The 22,702-nt window shown below is 40.3% G+C and overlaps 1 protein-coding gene across 3 annotated transcripts in view; it reads left to right on the forward strand.

Moving 5' to 3' along the window:
* PTBP3 (polypyrimidine tract binding protein 3) overlaps nucleotides 1-22,702 on the forward strand; it is a 62,833-nt gene that overhangs the window by 32,629 nt on the left and 7,502 nt on the right. For 2 of the 3 annotated variants that reach the window (XM_018561154.1, XM_018561156.1), the window contains 6 exons: nucleotides 3,124-3,288; nucleotides 5,542-5,652; nucleotides 14,686-14,860; nucleotides 18,695-18,769; nucleotides 22,107-22,246; nucleotides 22,458-22,491. In XM_018561154.1, the coding sequence (XP_018416656.1) occupies nucleotides 3,124-3,288; nucleotides 5,542-5,652; nucleotides 14,686-14,860; nucleotides 18,695-18,769; nucleotides 22,107-22,246; nucleotides 22,458-22,491 (700 nt within the window). The remainder of the gene's footprint in view (nucleotides 1-3,123; nucleotides 3,289-5,541; nucleotides 5,653-14,685; nucleotides 14,861-18,694; nucleotides 18,770-22,106; nucleotides 22,247-22,457; nucleotides 22,492-22,702) is intronic. The other variant, XM_018561157.1, reaches the window with a different exon arrangement.

The raw sequence follows: 22,702 nt of genomic DNA on the forward strand, positions 1-22,702 counted from the left end.
ACACCTAACGCCTCGCTTAGCACAAATAAAATATATATCCATGTATATATAAATAAAATGGGGAAACACTTTGAACATCGCTGTCATGAGGGGGTTGAATAACACAATTAACCCATTAGATATATTAGAGCTGCAACAACTATTCGATTTAGTCGATTAAAATCGACGATGGAAAACGTTGTCAACGTTTGTAGGGCTGCAGCTAACTATTATTTTCATAATCGATTAGTTGGCCGATTTATTAAGTTCGGTTAATCGGATAAAAAAAAAAAAGGCTCCAGTGATGGACTACTAGTTTCTATTGAGATTGTAGCAAGCTTGGCACGGTGGAAGTAAAAAAAGTGTGTGTGCAATATAGTACATTATACAGCGACGCAATGCAGAATACCAGCAGCTGTAGAGGAATGCAGCAATAGTACATTCTACTATAATGTACTATTGCTGGGATTTGCAGTCCTCCGTAGCTGGCGTTATTCTGCATTGCACTGTATATAATGTATTATTGCTGGGATCTGATGTATTCCTCAGTAGCTGGCATTATTCTGCATTGCGCTGTATATCATTTATTATCGCTGGGATTTGTAGTCCTCTATAGCTGGTGGTATTCTGCATAATGATTATATGACGAAATGCAGAATACCAGCAGCTATATAGGAATACAACAAATGATATACATACACACTGAGTGGCCAGATTATTATGACCTGCTGACACTTGTAGGCAAATTAGCTATAATTTCGCGCTGAAGTTGCTAGAAGGCCAGACAATTATAAATAGGGAAGCAGGTTGTTTACCACGACAGTAGAAGTGATTTTTTTCTGAAGATATGGGTAAACAACGCGATTTAACAGCATTTGAACGTGGGATGATTGTTGGCGCTCGGAGCCATGGAGCGAGTATCAGCAAAACAGCAGAATTCGTTAAATGTTTAAGAGCAGCTGTTGTTAACGTGTGGACTGTCAGCCGAAAATCTGGGTCTGAACGTGCGAATTGTGGCCATCAGCGACTAGTCAATGTAAGGGCAGAACGAAGAGTGGCAAGACTGGTACAAGACAACAGAAGGGCAACAGTGCAGTGTCAGATTCCTCGCATCACCTTGCAACATCTCGTGGAGTCACGAGGCGGCACAACTAAGTCATCTCGTGGCCCAACGAAGTACTGATGGGGTGGTCATAATAATCTGGCCACTCAGTGTGTATGTGTGTGTATATATATATATATAGTGTGTAATTTCTCCTAGCATTTTATATTTCCCGAGTAACTTTGCAATTTTCCTGAAGGATTGCTTTGTTCTTTTTTAGCTTAATCAAGAGAAGCACCTCTAAATCTGAATTCAAACCTAAATGGAACTAACTGTCAATGTTCTGATTTTTTGCTTGAGGCAGATTGTACACAAAAAGGGATATCAAGCAACCGAAGAAGCCATAGGGATAATGAGCAGTTAATGGCCATGCAGCTTCTGTATTTAATGACTGGCTTCTACAAAGAGCTTTTACAGAGCATCGTGTTACAATGTTAGTCGTACCATACTTACCCATTCACTTCAGATAAGATGTTAACTTTGAAATATACAATAGGGGGTGAGTTAAAAACATACTGCCTAACCACTTTCTCTCCATATATCATGTCTTCATGCTTTACCGGAAAAATTTAATTTGGAAATTGCGCACTGTAGTTCCGTCTTCGCAAATGACCATTTTGTGAACTGAAATATGCTAAGCACTTTTCTAGTGTCTTCAGGTGTAGTGGTACCTGACAGGGTGCCTACTTTACAAACCCATTGAAATTGTTCAATGATCCAGGCTGCTTTATCAGGTCTCTTTGGAATGGTGAAGGCCCAAGAAGGTTCAAAATACTTCTACATGACATAACCTTTGGGCTGAAGAGCTTTGGGAGAAGGAACTTTGTAGCAAGAAGGAAGTGCTAAATAGCTTTCATTTTTAAATTGACATTACAGCACAGAGGTACTGACTGTTATGTCCAGAAAAATGACTTTGATCCATTAGATAGAAACATTTACTGGAATATTTTGCTGCATTATAATAAAATATTTCATTTTGGTTTCCGAGACCAAATACCATCTCTATGGCAACGACACACAAATATATCTCTCCACCCCTCAGCTCACCCCTTCTATCTCCTCACGTATCACTAATCCACTCACTAACATATCAACATGGATGTCGCACCACTTCATCAAACTAAATCTGTCCAACACTGAGCTTATAATATTTCCTTGTCTTCGTGTCCCCAACTTCTCCATCACAATCAACAGCACTACAATCAAGCCAGTGTACTTTGTGTAATCCTTGATTCTGAGCACTCCTTTCAACCCAACATTCAATCACTATCCAAATCTTGCCGACTCAACCTTTCCAAAGTTCTTCCCTTTTTAACAAATGACACCGCAAAGCTTCTAATTCGCTCCCTTGTAATATCTCACCTTGACTACTGTAACTCCCTCCTGGTTGGCCTGCCACAAAATAGGCTATCCCCCTTCAGTGTATCATGAATGCTGCCAGACTCATCCACCTTACCAACCATTCAGCGCCCACCAACCCACTCTGCCAATCGCTCCACTGGCTCCCACTTGCCCAACGTATAAAATTCAAAATACTAACAATAACCTACAAAGCTATCTACAACTCCGCCCCAACTACATAACCTACTTGATCTCAAAATATCACCCAAACTGCCCCCGTCACTCCTCCTCAAGACCTCTTGCTCTCTTGCTACCTCCTCGCATGCTCGCCTTCAGGATTTTTCCAGAGTTTCTCCCATCCTTTGGAACGCCCTACCCCAATCTGTCCGCTTGTCTCCTATTCTGGCCACCTTTTTAGGCGATCCTTAAAAAATCATCTCTTCAGAAAGGCCTATTCCACCTCGATATAACCGTACTTTCAGCTCTTCTAATAAATCATGCCAAACGGTTCCTACCTTTTTTCATCACTTGCCCCCCTACTAGATTGTAAGCTCTCATGTGCAGAGCCCTCCTACCTCCTGTACTGAAATTGTATTGTTAACTGTACTGTCTCCTCCATTTTGTAAGGCGGTGTGCGAACTGTTGGAGCTATATAAATCTTGTATAATAATAATATTTTAATAAGTGTGTTTTGATTTCAGCGCGCTCAGGCTGCCTTGCAAGCTGTGAATGCCGTCCACTCCGGTGGTCTGGCACTGACGGGTGGTCATACTGGTGAAGGTTTGATTCTGTCTGGACAGAGTCCTGTCCTCAGACTAATTGTGGAAAACCTATTCTACCCTGTCACTCTGGAAGTTCTTCATCAGGTATGGGGTTGCTGAGGGCAGATAAAGTACGTGCATGCTTTTAATGAAGATAGAATTTGCTCTGTTCATTGAAACATTTGCAATGCTAAAGTTTACCTTACACCTTACCAGGGCTCAACATTTCAAGTCCTGAGCTACTAGCCAAGCCTTAAGAGTTACTCGCCACCAGTAGCCCCACCTAACCCCTACCTTGCCCCGGCCTTAACTCCTCTAAACACACCCCTTAAGTTATCTTATGAAATGACGCTGTTAAATGTTTTATTCAGAATAAAGTTCCAAAAATAAATATTAACAACTTTTTGAGAGCCCGTACTGGCCTCCTGAGAGCAGGAAAACAAGCTCAGGGCTCCCACCGATTTTGCATTATGGTGACTTCTATAATTATTTCATTATATATTACAATGTAATAACGGAAATAAAGTAGTGCACAATAAATGCAATTGAATTATCCCACAACCATCCTCCACAACCAATATTTTGTACAGCAATGGCACCAGCTATGGAGGACTACAACTCCCAGCAACACATTTATATGGAGAAGTAAAGTTGGTTATTTCCAGACTAACGTTGTTCTTAGATTCCTTTTAAAGTCCTTCTAGTTGACAATGGGGGGCAGACTAACCTTTGCAGATATAGTTGACCTGCTTCAGCTGCTTTTGCATTCCCATAGGCTTATATGGGGAGATAATCTGTTCATCTCTGACACTAGTACTAAAAGAGCTGTTACTGTTGTAACTTTCTGCACTTAAAGAGGAACTTTACCCACCAATTTAATGTCTCCCAAAACTGTTACTTTCAAGGTGTGCCAACTGTCAAGGTGGCCAATGTCCCTATTTTAGCTCTCAACCAAACTTTCAAGCCCTCAGATAGCTGGTGTCATATCTGATCACATGTTCAGCACCATGGCAACTGCATTCCAATTAGAGGCTAAGATGGCACCTTCCTTGTCAGTAAGGAATAGGAGGTTGTAGTTCCACTTTAAATATGGGCATTGTGTATCCTAGGTTTACCCGCTCCTTTTAATCTTCCAATTATCTTTGGGACACCAGTCATCCAGGGAATCCAAAATAAGTAGTACAAAAGGATTTACATGGTATTCAGCAGCAGACTTGCTGATGGATCATAAGCAATACTTTTTAGATGCTCTATAAAAATGAGGTCTATTGCCTCAGTTTTTATCGGATGTATTTAAGAAAAGTTGGCATGCATAATAACAGCGACTTACTGGTCATTCTGATATCATTTGAATTCCCCCATGAACAGACTAAACTCATCTGAATTAACAAACGGATTATATTAAATTGCTTTAAACCAACCAACCAACCAACCTTTTGAAAATGCCCTTGCCGGCATGGATTTACTACTTTTGAGTCACTAACCAGGAAAAAGTATGCTGGTTTCACTAGCCACATGCTTGTCTTTGATCAGGTCATACAGGGCAGCCCACATATTTTCCTTAGAATATAAACGTTCTTTAATTGAAGGAATACTTTAAACTGTTTATTGTACGTATATAGGTAAATGTGTAACTGTGTACTGTGAATGAACTACAGTCCTTATTCCCAGTCTCTAATATTGTTAGCATAGAAACATTAAAACATCTGCATTCCAACTTTGCTTTTGCCTTTTTCCTTTCCCCCGTACTAGTTCTTGGGTAGTATTGTATACATCTGCACACACTATCCAATATAAATGCTTGTACCTAGCATCAGGTAATCAGTGTGGTTAAGGGGCTGGAAATGCATATGGAGACTATTGCCATTTTTATGCACTGTAAGCAGTTCTGTTATGGTGAAAAAAAGGTAATGCTAGGAACCCTTCAGATTTCATGTTTTATCTGCTTATACAAGGTTAAATCTTTTAGATTGTAAGCCGTGAGGGCTTACAATCTAAAAGATTTAACCTTGTATAAGCAGATAAAACATGAAATCTGAAGGGTTCCTAGCATTACCTTTTTTTCACCATAACAGAACAGCTTACCATCTTGTCTTAAATTGTACTGTGACTGTAATGTCTTCCTTATATTGTAAAGCGCTGCGCAAACTATTGGCGCTTTATAAATCCTGTATAATAATAATAATAATAAATCAATTCATTGAATTGTCTGCCTTGGTTTTCTAATGTTTTTTCATTGCCGTCATTTAGCAGGCTTAAGGGACTTGTTGTTTTTTATATATGCACATCTAGTCATACTGGCCACTAGCACTTAATACCCTTCAACTGAATAAAGTTTCCTTTTTTGCTTTGTTACAGATTTTTTCCAAGTTTGGAACCGTTTTGAAGATCATTACATTTACAAAAAACAACCAGTTTCAGGCCCTGCTGCAGTATGCTGATTCACTGAATGCGCAACATGCCAAAGTGGTAAGGAAGGCACATGACGTGCACACTTATTACAGGAGATTAGGAAAAAGAACTATATTCTTTCATCATGTTTTACAGTTATTTGTAAGTTTTGGCAAGCTTATGCTCTGTATTATCACATTCACAAAGCTGCTTTGTGTAATAATGTGGCAGTAAACAAAGGCCTTCAGTAATGAATGAGCCTGAAATGCTCTGGGATCCAGCTCTACAATGGCTGACCTATTTTGGAACATAGAGATAAGTGGCAATGCCCATGTAGAAATGAGGGGAAAATCGATCTACCTTGACGTGTTTTCACAAACTATCAGTCCAGGCAGCCTTTCTGTATGGACGGAGATGATAAAGCAGTTGTTTACATGCTACTGAGTAATTATCTGGCCTTTGCAGTGATTCCTTGTAAAGGAGAATTTATAGCACTGTCTCAAATGAAATTCCCTGAATATATATAGATCTATTACCAGTATTATGGGCTAACTGCCAACAGTTTTTCACTAAGTAGTGGGTTTTTGGCTACTTTAAGCCCCCCTCACCATAGGGTGCCCAGTTGTTTCATTGTGTCGATTTCATAAGCCCTACTAGCCTGAAACGGCTATATGCAGTTTGGAATAAATGTTATAATTTTAAGCTGTATCTGTACTATAAATCAGTGGTTTTGAATGCACATTTGGCTACAGGAGTTAAAGGAAATGATTTGCATTCTGTCTACTATATCTTAAAATGAGGAATAAACCCTGTTTTGTTTTTTTTTAGATTTGTGATAGAAGTTAAACAAGCAAATGCCCTTCTGTTTTAAGAAGGCTCTACTGTGTTTCTGATTAAGTGGGGGACTTTTTGGTTCCTTTTAGCTTTTGGGTTCGTTCCATAACATACAGGCTGTGGTGATTTGAGGAGAGGCCGGTCACATGATTTTATTCATTCATTTAAATAGTGTTCTGCTTGCTTCAGAACCTGAGCTTTTTAAATGTACCACTGCTTTTTAAATTAAAGTGACACTGTACTCAGGAGTTAAAACTTTAAAATGCATTCAAGTACCTTAACTATTAACACAAATGTATCTTATTTGTGTATCACTCAGGTGTAGATCCTCAAATCATCTCTGAATTGGTGATGACACTGTCTTTCCTTCCGGAGGGTGGATACTTTTGTTCTCTATGTGTGTTGTAAAGTAGCCACCGCTCCAAGCTCTCAATACAAATAAGTAAACTAAACATGAGATTGTAGTTGATCACGGGAGCGAGCTTGGAGCTTACTTCATGCAAATCATTGCTTTTTGCCCCACTGGCCATATGCACATCTAGAAACGCTGGTGTATAGTGCAAATATAACCTGATATTATTCAGCAGATATAATTCAGATGTCATCAGCAAACTATTAACAAAAAATCACTTCCTGTTCATTCATGAGTTTCTGAATCAATGGAAAGCACTCAGTACAGAGGCTTCTACCCATTCATAACTGGATGATAGTAAATATTTTACTATCTTCAGTTTGAAATAAATGGTAAGACTCTGTACTGAGTGCTTTTCATTCATTCAGAACAGAGGCTGCAGAAAAAGATTGAGGACTCTGTGTCCTCCAATTTTTTTTTCTTATTTCCAAAGACAAATATCAGGGGTCTATTTAGACCCCTCGTATATCCTCGAAGACCCATCAACAGTAAAAACTAGTTAAAAAACACAACCCGCGAACGTGTACTCGCAATACATAATGACACAATGACGAAATTTCAAAAGAAATGGAGCCACTGGTTCCTATGGTCTCGGCACAATACTTCCTCCCCATGACTTTAAACACCGGACATGCACTAAGCTCATCATTGGCTGACTCTCAAGACTTTGTCAAGTCCCCGGTACAAGATGAAGGCTCAGAGATTAGCGGCTCCACACGTGTATTTTTTTTTTTTTATTTTGTCATTTTGTTTTGTCCTTTCTTTCCTTCTTGATTTGTCCTTTCGGTCCTTCCTGGACCTGATCTGTTGATCAACACTGTTTTCCCTTTGCTATGTATAACCGAAAATGTTCACTAAAAACTAATTGAAGTTAAAAAACACAACCCCCACCCACCCCCACACGTGCACCATATTGTGGTGCCCGCTATGCGCTGCAGTGCATTTAGAATGCATCGCAGTGCTTGATTTTTTTTTTTTTCTCTTTTCAAAGTAACATTAATTTAACTGTGGCAGAGCATGGCAAAGCGTTGTGACTGATTGCCATGCGTTGTGATACGCTGTTTTGCGATTAAATGTATGACTGTATAATTTTATCACAACACACACAAACGCAGCACACAAACTAGTAACATAAGTTGCTTATTTACAGTTTTGCGTTCCCTTCTATTCTCATGTTTAGCAAGTAATGGTGCACCACCAGCCCATTCAGAATAAATAGCAGCACCCCTTAATGTTCTGTAATAAGGGGCATTAACACAATGCATATTCTGAAGGTGGTCTACACCTAGTCTAAACAAAACAAAAAACATTTTGCTGAAGCCAGCAACTCCAGCTTGAAAATTTGACTTATCATTTGTTAAAATAATTTGATTAATTTTTTTTTCACACGAGAAGTTGCAGTTTGTATAGTATTAGAAATGAACAAAACCTTGTGTTGGGTTTGCTTCTATCATGCACAGTATGTCACCTCCTATCTGTGACAGTCTCTAAATCAATATAGGTTAATGGACGATTAGTTATTATTTAATAGCCCGTTTTACAAGCAAATGCCTTCTAAATTGTGTTTACAGATTTTTTTTTTTTTTTTTTTTTGGAGTAGATAAGTTTGCCTTTAGCATGGTGCAAGATCAAAGTTAGGTCTTTTGTAGCCTTCATTAAATTTGATCATTTGAGATCAGGAAGTTTGCTGCACTTCCAGGCATAATAATAATACTTTGTATACGTGTTCTGCAGACTGCAAAGCTGCACTTGGATTGTAAAATCTGAGCTGTTCTCAACAAAGGGTCTGTGTTGTGAATCATTGACCAGTTTTACAAGTTTTGCATATACAAGAACTGAATATTTACCTAAAGTATTCATACAACTGGTTTATTCTCAGGTAAACTGGCAGATATCACTAATGACTTTTCTGTTGTTACTAGCCCCAGACCAATAAAAACTTTCATAAGAAAATGAAGAAAGCCTGTAATGCGAGTCATGAATATGTGCACATGTATACCTCATCACTGTACCACTTCATTACCACAATAAATGCTAATCAATTACAAAGGTGGAAATTTACTTTAATATGTAATTGTCAACATTTAAGAGGAGTGATCCTTGCCCATATGTTGGGCCCACTGGGCTAAATTACAGCAACTTTTGTAAGAGAACAAACTCAAATAACATGTTTTTGGAAATTTGAATGTATAGTTACTACTTATTTGTTGAATTTCATCATTATGAATTAAAAAAACAAAAACATACCTCCTGGGTATATCATAGACAGACATGTAGTATCTAAAATATTTAAGGATGTTTCTGAACTAGAAGGAGAATAAGGGAAAAACCTTTATAGCCAGAATGGGGAGATTGTTAGCAGGCTGCTTTAGTCTTATGAAATATTTCTTAATTTAAGACTGAGTGCATAGGACTGGTCATATCAGTCCCTTGTCAAATTCCAAAAATAAAAAGTTGCAGCAAAATATGCAGAGGTACACGTATATTTGTTTTTAGAGAGGTTGTGTTGAATTTATTTTTATTGACCATATTGGAAAGCTTGTCATTTGACCAGAGGAGTCATTTGAACAGGTTCATCTGAATGTGTGTAGCCATCTTTACTGCTCATGAAATGGAGAGTAGCAATGAATGGCTAGTTGGTAACTGAGAATCACAGGTTAATATTAGAATGTTGGCCTGGAGACATTTGCTCCAGGTAAAGGGCAGCTATTACAAAATCAGTTGTTTTTTTAGAATGCTTTAATTTGCTGAAATTTCCATATGGCCCAATAGTGACTACAAAAATGGTTGTTCGGATTAGGGGTGATTTATGTGCAGCCTACAAAGAGCCTTTTTTTGTAATAATTGCCCTCTAAAGGAAACTTGTCATGGCAGAAATTAGCATAACGGTAGGGCTTGCAATTTCTTTCATCTATACCATGATCGCTCACGGCTTGTAAATAATGTTTACTGTGTCCCCAATTATGAATGAATAGGAAGTGCTCTAAGTGCTCTACATCACTTCCTGTTCATTCATGATTGTGGCTATAGTAAACATACTATCTCCACAAGTTATGAATAAACAAACACTCAGTATAGAGGATTCCTGTTCATTCATAACAGGGGCTGCAGAAATAGATTGAGGACTTTGTGTCCTCAATCTCTTTTTCTGTTTTGAAAGGGAAATATCAGGGATCTGTTTAGACTCCTGATATTTCCCAGTGCCCCTGACAGTAAAGTTACAAAATAAAAGTATTTATTAATAAAAAAAATATTAAAAGTTTAGAAAAAAAATAAAAAATAGTTTAAAAGGTTAGAAAAAAAAACCCTAAACCCCCTAATAGCAGCTATTTTCATTTGTAGACGTCATTGCAATGTTTGTGATGATTTACAGTAATTTCCTGTAGGTGAACCTTTGCGAGTTTGCACTAAAAGCTAAACCATCTATTGCAACCATCACGTATAATATATACAAATCAGATAATCCTGTGATTCTTCTACAGCATCACAAAACCAAACCTTCAGTTTTCCATACCTTATGTTCTATTTTAGTTTTCCTTTTTCTCTAAAATGCCCCGTGCGGTTATAGGTTTCAGAAAACCTTTATTGCCCCAAGTGTGCATTTCCTTTCAATTTCCCAACTTTAGCTGCAAGCTGTTGCCAAATCATTTAATGACCCATTTTTTTCAGCCTGGTTTTCAACCCTGGGTGACCCAGTTTTTAATCACCCTGCTATAAGGGCCATGTGCACTATCTATGTAGCACGTTGAGTGCTAAATAAAGGCACTTACAACAACAACAAAGTCATGAACTATATTTTACGAATAAAAATAACCTAGTACTTTATTTCTGTGAAGCTCGTATTACTAATATGTGATCCTCCTAATGTGCTAAACTGTTAGTAGTAGCAATAGTATACATGGGAATATATAATGTTTCTAACCTGCCTGACATCTGGTCCTAATCTAAAAGTCAGAAGTTTCAGGCCGTAATTAATGATCAAGATACATTTAGGCACTGAAACACACATGGATCTAGTTGGGATAGTCATAAAGTGTAAAATGTTCTGTTTCCGCTTTTGGTACCCCTACACCTGGGGTCAGCAACCTTAAACACTCAGAGCCATTTGTTTCCCACAGAAAAGAAAACACAGGGAGCCGCAAAACCCTTTTGACATCTAAAATGAAGATAACACTGTATATATTGTTTTTTATCTTTTTATGCTATGTATAACATGTATATAGGTATACGGGGGCTTAGTAACGCGCTGGACTCTGGGCTTAGTAACGCACTGGACTCTGGGCTTACCTGAGACCCTGCAGAGCACATCTGAGAGTGACCCTGCAAAGCCCACCATAGATCCTGCACAGCCCATCCAAGACTCTCTATGGTGGGCTCTGCAGGGCCTCAGGTGGGCTGGTCGCTGGGGTCCCTTTCCCTGTACCTCCTCCCAACTCCTCTTACCTGCTGCTGGGGCCTGGACTTCTCCACCCCCCTCCCCTGTCACCTCTGCCATGCCGCCCCTGGTACAGCTGATACTCATGTAAGAGGCCCCTCAGGCGGCCCGGACCCCTCACATGGGTACCGGCCATACCCCCCTGATTGGTGGTGGTCTATCAAAGTTTGTGACTACGTTACAATGTGTGACTGGTGACGTGGTCACACATTTCAATGCAATCCCACTCAGTTTTTTGGTGGTGAAATGTGTGACCGCCAATATGTCAAGCATTCCAACACTTTCTAGGCTGGAACAGCTGTTCGGTCCTGAAATGTCACTTCTTTCCGACTCTTGAGTGCGATCTCACATTGCACCCCACTCACAAAGTCGGATAGAAGTGACATTTCAGGACTGAACAGCTGTTCCAGGGCAGATCGGTTCTCCTGCACATACGATTTGTGATGCCGATCTGCCCTGGAACAGCTGAGAAAGTGTTAGAATGCTTCACCTATTGGCGGTCACACATTCCTCCGCCAAGGATTACATTGAAATGTGTGACCACGTCACCGGTCACACATTCCAACCTAGTCACAAACTTTGATAGAACAACGGCCCTGTCTAATCATTTAATCCGAGAAATAGATTATAATAGGGAACATTAGTGTAATGTTCCCCATTATAATCCACTTTTCTTATTAAATGAAAAAACAGCACATAGTGTGCAGTTACACCCGTACCCCCCCCACGCTCCCCCCATCCTCATTCGGACTCACCTGCTAAGCCTCACAGCCAGCATCCCAGCCAGACGGTGTGCACTGCAGGGGGCGGGGCATGTGACACACACTTCTCCTCTCCCATCGCCTGTTATTAGGGACGCGGCCGGGAGAGGAGGTGAGTCACAGGACTCATTCACCGCTCTACGCAGGCATTCCCCCCGCCCTTCTCCGATCCTCCAGCACTGAGTGGAGGAACAAACGAGGGAGGGGGCAGCCACAGCTGGCTCTGTCTCTAGATGTCGGGATCCGTCCTGGCTGCGGTGCTCACAGTATATCGTGGGCAATAGCCCACATTATACTGAGCTTTGGGTGACGGGAGGAGGCTAAATATGTCCTCCCATGACCCTAAAGAGAACTAATGGGGGAAAACAACGTATAAGGTAAAATACAACTAAAGAATATACTTTTATGGAAAAACAAAAAACTTTCTTTGCTGATTTCTACCCTATTACTTTTCATTTAAAGAACAACTCCAGGGAAACATTTGTATTAACCCTTACAGTGGGGCTACCCCACCGCAAGGGTTAACTACTCGTTTGTGTCTAGGTGCTAAAAATAAAGTTATACTCACCTGATCATTCCAGACGGCTTGTTGTTAGAACGGTCCCTGGAGTCTCTTCCCCCTCCTCTGCAGCAGTCTAAGGATCCTAGTGTCATCACGTTCTATTCAAATAAATAGATGTGAGGACACTGAGAAACATTACATCTGTGCAGCAGAGGAGGATACAGGCTTCAGTTACCAGAAAAGCAGGAAGTCAGCTTAGCAGTTCAGGTGAGTATACCTTTTTTTTATTTTAGCACCTAGACAAAAACAAGCAGTTAATCCTTGCAGTGCAGAGGTAGCCCCACTGCAGGGGTTAATCAAAAATCTGCAGAGTTCTTCTTTAAAAGTTGACCTATGGCAACAGACAGGGGCATAACTTAAGATGTACACATAAAAACCTACACACACCATTAGTCTGGGACCCTTCGCGGCACCCATTGTGCCCCATAAATTGACCTACCCTAACTTTTTCACCATTATTTGCATAAGCCGGGGCACACTGCCCATCACGTGACTTTGTTCAGGGACCAAGCTCTGTTGGGCGTGTTCCAAAACCAGGAAATGATGGCTAGTTGTAGAGCTTCATTGTGCTCGATGGTGGCAGCACAAACTAAGCCTAAGCTTCGTTTTGCTTTCCTTCTACTACTAATAGGGGTATTGGGGTAAAAACAAAGTCATTGTTTCTGCATGCAATTCCGTTAGCCTGTATGTTTAGGTGTGGAAGTGCCAAAGATCTTTACATTTTTTTTAAAGTTTTGGTTGCATCGCCAGGCCATCTCTCGGAGAGGTTGCAAGATTCACTGTAATGCCATTCTTTGGCTTCTAATACACTGTAGAGTCCAATGGAAGTGTTGCACATGAGGCAAACATTATGTTGCTATCATTTAGACATATTCTGGTGGTTGTGGTACTAACCACTTTCTGTAGTGATGTTTACCTTTTTGAAAGAACATCAATTATTGTTTTTTTTCACTAGTCAGCATATATCTTGAGCTATTGTAGTTTCCCTATATGTAAATTGAGAATGATTTTGCATTTTAGTTGGTTGCTCTGCATATGCTTATTTGTACTGGCATTTTGGTATCTTTGTGCAATGAGAATTTTGAAAAAACCAAGAATAATCCAACAAGATTATTTTAAATTTAAAGCAGGTATACCCACCCGCTCCTCGGAGATGGCTTACTCTTAGAGCCTCTGTCCCTGGAGCCGCGCTCTCCTTCTGCTGCAACGGTCTAAGGATCCTTGAGTCATCACATTCTATACACAGTGTATAGGATATGAGGGACATATCATCGCTGCGGCGAAGAAGGAGACAGGCTTCAGGGACTGGAGATGCAGCCAGCTGGCTCTGTGGTTTGGGTGAGTGTAACTTTTTTTAGGCGCCTAGAAAAAAAACGAGCAAGGCTTGAGAACATTTTTGCCCAGAGTTCTGATTTAATGAAAACCTGTTGATAGCCCTCAGGACAAATCTAAGAATAACAGTAGACTAATAAGAAGTAGAATAGAATTACTGTGCTGCTGCTTACTATACCTGAAACACAACCTACGTATGTACTGTGTTGATTTACTACTTTTCCCTTTAACATTCCACCCTTCCTCCTGCCTCCATTTTCGCCTAGGAATCCTGCTCCTGATGCCTGCTGGAATATTCACGTTGCCTTTTTCAGGAGGCATCAGCTTCTACACAGTGCTGCCGCATAAGGGACCTGGAGTAGAGTCATTAGGGTGCCAGCTACAAAAACTTGGAAGAGACAGGGGTCTCCCAATGACATAGACAATGCAGTCGACGGTGCGGGACCTGCTTTGTAATAGTGCAGTAGTGGATTGCAGCAGATCATTTCTGAATTCGCTGGGTGTTAATTGAGGCGAGAAGAGACTTGGGGAAAAAAAAAACATGAATTCAGGCGGACGCTGAGGTGAAGTTCCACATGCAGCTGGTGGAAACCCAAGCAATCAGTAGTAGAACATATAGCTGCAATGCGGGGGGTGTCCTTGGCAGGAACTGAACCCAGGAGCTGTGCTGAAAGATTTTTGTTGCTCAAGAAAAACTGTTATGTTTACAGTATGTGTTGTATTATTGCTCATGATTTTTCAGCTTACTTTCCATTTCTTTTTTTTTCTTCATAAGACACTGGATGGGCAAAATATTTATAATGCATGCTGTACTTTGCGCATTGAATTCTCGAAGCTGACAAGCCTTAATGTCAAATACAACAACGATAAAAGCCGAGACTTCACACGCCTTGACTTACCTAGTGGAGACGGACAACCATCCCTTGATGCAACCATGGCTGCAGCATTTGGTAAGACTCGCTTACATTTTATTGTTTTATTTGGTCACTGTTTATATGAGCACAGACAAGAAAAGTAAATCTGTACACTATATAGTAGAAATGATATAAAGATCTTAAACTAAGATTAAAAGTAGCAGTTCAATGATCCAGACCAGTAACTAACATTATAGTGTACAAACTGTTTTCAACAGGTGGAGTTCTGGAAGTGTTTACTTGATGATTTTAAGTATGTATTCTTTTACCTTGGATAAAGTAGACAGCCAGACAGTCCCATGGTCTGCTATGGCTATGATTAGACCCTTCGAGTTTGTAGATTCAAGATGGCTATACACTACCTGATCTTACAACTTGTCTGCGAAGGGTCGGACTCTTGGCCGATTCCTTTTTCATCCAGCATTCTGCTCTACTAGTCACTGCATATTTGGCCAGTTCCTAATTATTTGCCATAAACCATGAGGAGTAGAATTGCTTTATTAGTGCTTAATCACGAGATAAAAATAACTACTAGGTGGAAAAAAAACATTCTGACATCAGTTCACCACCTATAGTGCCTGTCTGTGCTCCCTACCTCTTGTGCATTTGCTTGCTGCAGTAACGCTCATATGTATGTCAGAATTGAAAGAAAATAACTAAAGGTTATTTGCCAGTGTTCACCAAATGTTGGTAGAAAATCCAATGGCTATAATATATAAAATAAACAGTTATGCTGCATACTTAAGGGCTTGTTCACACCATGTCCAGACCAGAACCGTTTGTTCCTGGACCAAAAAAGCATCCCAATGTATTTTTGGGCTCTGTCCACACCAGTGCAGTCTATTCAGGTCCAGACCAAATAATAATTTTTTTAAATACTGCTAGTCTCATTACCTCTGTTATGGAACGCACCTGTAAGACCATTTTAAGATAAGGAAAAACGCAGCAAAAACGCAATACACAGTGTTCCAGATCTGATCCAGATAAAATGGTGTGAACCTGGCCTAAAAGATTAAGGCAGTTATTGTCGGGATTCCCCGAACCAGCTGTGCCCACCCCTCCCCTGTCTGTCCCTCCAGTCAGCGCTGGAGGAACGGTGAGAAGAGGGGGGAATCCCTGTGGGGAACGGTGACTACTCTCTGCAGGAAAAAGATTGGGAAATGAGCAATCTGTGCTGTGTGATCACTCAGTTCTGGATCTATAGAGCCAACCTGTGTTCAGTGTCGCACGTCGGCTCTAATAATGGGGTTGAGTGTATTTCACACTATCCATAATTCTCCAATTGCATACCAGTCCTACAGTATTTAGTGTGAATAGCCTTCCAATGTCCACTTGGGGTGTGATGAAGAATATCATTAATATAAGAACAATAATGAGATGATAGTAGCCCAATCAAATGGTCTGTGGATCAGTAAGGGTTTTTATATTTGATGTGGGGTTTTTTTGTTCTTTTATTTCTGTGTAAAAGAAAATTGACGTAAAAGCAAAGGTGTGAAGATGATTTATATGTATTCAGTGCCTAAGCTACAGGGCTAGAGATGCACTTGTTATCTGTTGACACACTCTTTCACAATTTTCCTTGACTGGAAATGAAGAGTTATTTAGGAGATCTAGATTGCATACATTTTGAACCGCAGAACTGTTGACTACTTAATAGATGCATTACAGAAATGGGGAAGCAAGCATAAAATGGTGTGTAAAAAAAAAAAATTAAAAAAAAAAGCCTACTATTTGCATGCATTATAGGCTTGTTGCTGGTGTTTGTATACCTTTTCTCTGAATTAGAAGGGGTCTGTTCTCCCTCAGCACTTCTGTGCAATTATAGAATAAATAGCCTTGTCACCCTGATCAAGGAAGTGGAAAAACAATGGATCTGTTGGAAGGATCAGCAGGTAATAACAATGTTCCAGAAAAACAAAACCTGCTGTCTCAAACATTACACAGTATGTCATTTTTTGATTTTTGCCTATAGTTCCTTAAAAAGAATGTGCAGGTGCACTTTAAATCTGAAACACCAAAACATTCAATAAGATGCATCGGCTTTCTTTTATAGATTTTTTTTTTCTACTAATCATTGAAGACAATTGTAGCTTTCCTGTCTTTATGCTCCATTTGAGTGACGTTTTGCTGTCATGAACATTATAATATGCATTTCATTAAAGTGACACAAGCCTTTCGGTCATTGTACAGCATTTGAGCCTATATTGTTTAAATGTATTCCTCATATTGTTGTTATTTTTCTTGTAACCATTTTGAAGATGCCAGAGCTTTTGTTTATCCCGTACTGCAGCTTTAATTACGGTAAATGTATAGCGCTCTCGAGAACTGTTAAACCTTGTTAGAAAGATTATTGGCAGGTTCAAATTATCCCATTGTGCATGTGTCATTCTGCCAGTACGGCATCTACTGATTTTCATATGGAAATGTTAAACACTTGCCTTAATTCATCTTTCTTTAGCTAACTGTATATAGAAAAGCTTATTGTAATGCAGATTATTATGCTGTATCCCATCGCTCATCAACCCTTCTTATGCCTGAAGGGTCCTTTGAGTCTGTTCCAGCAGCACAGTGCATAGAAACCATAGCAAACAAAAATAATGCTTTCTTTTCAATGGAGGGAGTTCACAATTACTATCATGTACTTTAGTGTGTGTTAAAGAAATAAAAATAAAATCTTTTAGCTGTTTTAAGTGTTAGCATATGTATTTTCAGGCTGACCAGAATAAATGGTTACACGCATATATTGTGTTTTCTCATCCCATCCAAATAATGGAAATGTAAACTTTTTTCCTCCTTTTTGGGTGGTGATGTACCCTTCTATGCAAAAAAAAAAAAAAGGAGACGGGTAGAAAAATACTATTCATATGTTTAAATTGACAAATATGCTGCTCATATATATACTATTGCTTTAAAAAACAAATAAACATGCAATTGGAATTATTTTGTGTGTAAAGCTGGCCATACACCTTACAATTTATCTGCAGATTTCCTGTGGTCAGATGGAAAAGGTGCAACAGATTCCTCCATCTACACTTAACTGTGTGGATGGAGTAATCTCCACCTGGGCCAATCTGTTGCACTTTTTCCATCTGACCACAGAAAAATCTGCAGATAATTGTAAGGTGTATGGGCACCTTCACTTGCATTAGACATGCTTACTAAGGGCCTGTTCACACCATATGCAGTTGTGATGCAGTCCGTTTATTTCACAGTTACAATACATCCCAATGCTTTCCTATGGGCTTTCTTGTGCCTAATTCACAGCATTGCAGTCAATTGAACTGCAGTCAGAAAAAGTACTGCTTGTCCTACTTTAACTGCATCAAAATGCATCAAACGCATTGCAAATGCATTTCAAACGCAACACATAAAAAAAGAATGCCTAAAGTGAACTAGCACCATGCCAGCCAACAAAGAAACCATTACTGAGCTCCCAAACGAACAAAACAAACATAGGAAATGCTCTGACAGAAAAAGGAAATGACCTACATGCCTAATTAGCATTTCTTTAGTGCAGTTAAAAAAAACGCATTGCAACTGCATCAAAACGCATCACACTGCAACTGCGCAGACGCACGCAGTTGTGATGCAGTTTCTGGTGTGAACTAACCCCAATTTGAATTGTTTAACACAGCTTTACCATGGAAAGATAATCAATAGGAGGAGCTGCAGGTAGATTTCTAATTACAAAGATATTCAGATGCTTGTATACCATTTTTTTCTGATTTACACAGAGGATGAACACGTTTTTGGTTTTAGATTGAGTGTTTCTTTAAGTTGTGTAGGTTTTTTTTTCATATTTTTTTTTATTTTTTTTATATATAACTGTATGTTTGTAAAGTTTTTGCCTTCTCCTTTTTATCTCTTCAGCTGCTCCAGGCATCATTTCCTCTCCATATGCAGGAGCAGCAGGATTTGGCCCACCTATTGGCTTCCCGCAAGCAGGTGAGTGTTACACAGTAACAATCTAACAAGGTGTTTGTGTTTTTAAGTGCTGCCATCCTGTTTTTCCTCTTCTTCACTTCTGTGTGGTCACTAAAAGAGTGACTAGGTCATATATTATAAAAATATAGCACCATTTGTCTAGTCTTTTGATTCTGTCACCATCGGTCACAAACCAGCATTTTAGAAGAGAGGTTGGCAGGAATCAATTTAGCACTAAGGGTCCATATACATCACTTCCTGCATTCGGGGACCGTAGAGGAGATCGGAGGGAGATCATGTACCGATCTCCTGTGACAGAGCAGCCGTGCCGGTCCTGGCTGCACCTCGGGGCCGGCGACGGCAGTGACGCCCGATCGCTTGAATGTGAACAGCCATCGCTGGCTGTTTGCATTTTTGACAGTTTCCCCACTCGTGTGCGTGCTGACCTCTGTGTACGGGGAGGGGTGGGGGGGTGCCTTGGCAGTGTAACTAAAGGGGCCATAGCTATTGGATTCTGTCATCCTGTATCTGCAGTTTTGACATGTTTGAGTTACATGGGTCAGTACACATGGGCATTTTTAGGATATCTGTGCTAATGTTTGTCTGTAACCAAAATATATTTTTGTGGTTTAGTTTGTTTCCAGGGGCGTAACTAGAAATCACAGGGCCCCATAGCAACATTTTGTATGGGGCTCTGTGATTTCTAGTTACGCCCACCTGATAACCCAAACAACCCACCTGAGAGTGAACCTGCAGAGCCCACCATAGACTATCTATGGTGGGCTCTGCAGGGTCTCAGGTGGGCTGGTCAAACCCTCTTACCTGTCAGGCCCGATACGCTGCCCGCCGCCTCCTCCTCCTCCACAGTGGCTGACGGGCCCTGCCTCCTCCATCGCCTGGCCCCGCCTCCTTCGCTGCCACTGGCTGTCACTGACTCAGCAGCGGCTGTGAGGAGGAATGCGCCGCTGCACACATCACTGACATGTTGTCAGTGATCTGAACAGCGGCATGTTCCTCCTCACAGCCACCAGTGACAGCCAGCAGTCTGAGATGCCATAGCAACCCATGCGACATAAGGGGGATGTCCTGGCCGGGCCCCCCTGGGCCCCATAGCGGCCGCCTGGGTCGCTATAGCGATTGTTCTGCCACTGTTTGTTTTCTAATCTCTGTGTCTTGCTTATCCAGTGTTTTTAGGCTAAGAAGGCATGAATGCTAGATGCACATAGTAATCATATTTAAAATCTACCCGTCCCCAACAATATCCTACTTTTCCTGAGCTGTGCAGGGCAGCTCCAGAGATTGAAGAATTAGCAAAGTATTTACCGTAAGAACTATCAGCCATTCACAATACTACTCTAAGTGCTTGTTTATATTAAACCATTTGGTGCTCCTTGGCTCAGGACGTCTGCAGAACACTCTTTAGAAATTTTTGTCTATTCTTTTTTTTGGCTAGAGTAAAGAAATACTACTGTGTATTGTCCTTTTGAGGGACACAGGAATTCTGAAACATTGGCGTTATACAGTAGTAGCCCACAGGAGGTTTGGACACTACCAAACAAACAAAAAAACATTGTATAACCCCCGCCTATAACAATGAGTGTCTTAGAAGGTTGGACACGGTTTCCTGCTAAAAAAAAAGTTGAACTATATAATTACCGTGTTTCCTCGAAAAGAAGACACTGTCTTATATTTTTTGGGGCTCAATAAAACACACTAGGTCTTATTTTCAGGGTAGGTCTTATTTTTTTTTTATGTATAACAACCCCGCACGCAGCCCTGATGCCAACAATGGGGCAGTATTCCTCCTATTAATGGCAATGAACATGCACTGTTCCTTTCAGTTAAAAGAGAACTGTTGGGTAAGTGTTTTTCCCCATAGTTCACTTAAGGGTCACGGGAGGACATATACTAGCGTCCTCCCGTCACCCAAAGCTCAGTATATAGCAAGCTACAGCTCGTGGTATACTGAGACCGCTGCAGCCTGGACGAATCCCGACAATGCTGTCTATCCACCCAGCTGTGTAAGTGACAGCGGGTTCTGCCTATCTAGAGTCAGAGCCAGCTGTACCCGCCCCTCCCTCGTCCGTTCCTCTAGTTACCGCTGGAGGATCGGAATGGGGAGGGCCGGCTCTCTGCAGGGAGATGATCGGCAAGTGAGCGGGCAACGTTATGTGTTCGCTCACTTCCTGATCTATTGAGCCGATGCGTGACAGTTTCATTGTTACGTATCGGCTCGAACTGAGGATGTGTGATTTTCACTCACCTCATAGTTCTCCTTTAAACCAAGGATGGTGCTTCCTTCCACTGACCACAGAGGCTAGGTCATTTTTAACTTTTAGCCCTCATCCACACCGAGCATTTTGAAGCACTTTTTCTGTCCACAAAAAAAGCCCCCAAAAACCCCAATTTTTCTTCTGTGGCCCGTCACTTGAAGAAAGTACATTAGCTTTTTTTGGCAGATTCTGCACTTCTTGGCCTAATAGACTTCAATGGAAACGCTGAAAAACTATTTTTTACATATTTTTACACTCGTTTTACGTGAGTTTGCTCATGCACATCAATGTGTCAAGATCTGCTCGCAAAAACGCGTAACTTTATGTTCACATGTAGACCGTGCACAAAAGTATGCCAAAAATTGCACTGAAAACGCGCACATTTCATATCGCTCAGGTGTGAATGCCGGCTTAATGCTTACCAGCCTTGTGACATTTTTTTACTCCTGCTCGCCACCAAGCCAGAGGGATTGCTTACCCCCTGGCCAGTGATGACAGGACATTTTTTATTTTCAACTCCCACTGACCACAGTATGCCCCTCCCCTAAAGTCTGAAACACCGTGAACTGGCCCTTTGTTTGGAAAGTTTGAGGGCCCCTGTTGTAAATGCATAGTTCATTGTTTTTTTTAGTTGACAGCAGGAGCTCAAGGTCTCTTCTACCACATTTATTGTGCTAATCCGTACTGCTTTGCTCAAATTTTGGGTCTATAATTTATTTATAAATTAAAGTTTTTATGTTAAAAAAAAATAGTTTCAAATGTGTAACTTTAATTGCCAAAAAATCAAATATAATAGTTTCCTGTTATGCAAATGTAAGCATGTAATAAACACAGTAACTTTTCAAAAAGTTTTTACTGTTGTTTTCTTAGTGTAAATGCATGTTGACTTTTTTTCTTTTCTTTTTTTAAATGCCGTCCTTGCGTTCATGTAACTTTGTGGAGATTTCCAATTGGAAGCTGCATTAAAGCTGTGATTAATGGGATTGGTTCAGTGTTTACCAACTCACCCACAAGTTTATTGATGTAATGAATATACATTTAACTAACACTGCAGACTAGCCTTTAATTGTTCTTATATTTTGCAGGTCTTTCAGTTTCAGGTGTACCTGGGACTCTTGGCCCTCTCGCTCTTACCACTTCTGCAATCACTGGTCGTATGACAATTCCAGGAATGGCTGCCTTTCATGGCCATTCTGTTGTCTTAGTCAGCAATCTAAATCCTGATGTAAGTCAACTGTTTTGTTAAGCTTATGTGACCTCTGCATATGTGTTTCCATCTATAGATGCTATGGTTTTTCATAATATTAAGGATTCATTCATAGCTTGTTGTATATGTATTTACACCACAAGCCTCTAATATTATTAATTTGTCTATTGAATGTGTGTTTCTGTATTTTCATGTTCTGTTAATTTTTGTGCACTTTTTGTGTCCACAGGTTATCACACCCCAGGCACTCTTCATCTTGTTTGGTAAGTTAATTGTTTTTCGATTTGTTTTGCTATATGCAAAAGTCAAAACTGATATACAAACCCAATGTACTAACTTTACAGCAGTAGTTTAAAAGTTTGCTTTTCTGTGTTGTGAGTGGAGTAATGTGATCCTTTTTTGACATTCCCTAAACAATGTGTGTACATGACACAAGAAAAAAAATACTTTTTGAGGATATAAACCTTTTTAAAC

Source organism: Nanorana parkeri, unplaced genomic scaffold, assembly GCF_000935625.1.
Source record: "Nanorana parkeri isolate BGI_ZX_2015 unplaced genomic scaffold, ASM93562v1 scaffold504, whole genome shotgun sequence".
Taxonomy (NCBI): Eukaryota; Metazoa; Chordata; class Amphibia; order Anura; family Dicroglossidae; genus Nanorana; species Nanorana parkeri.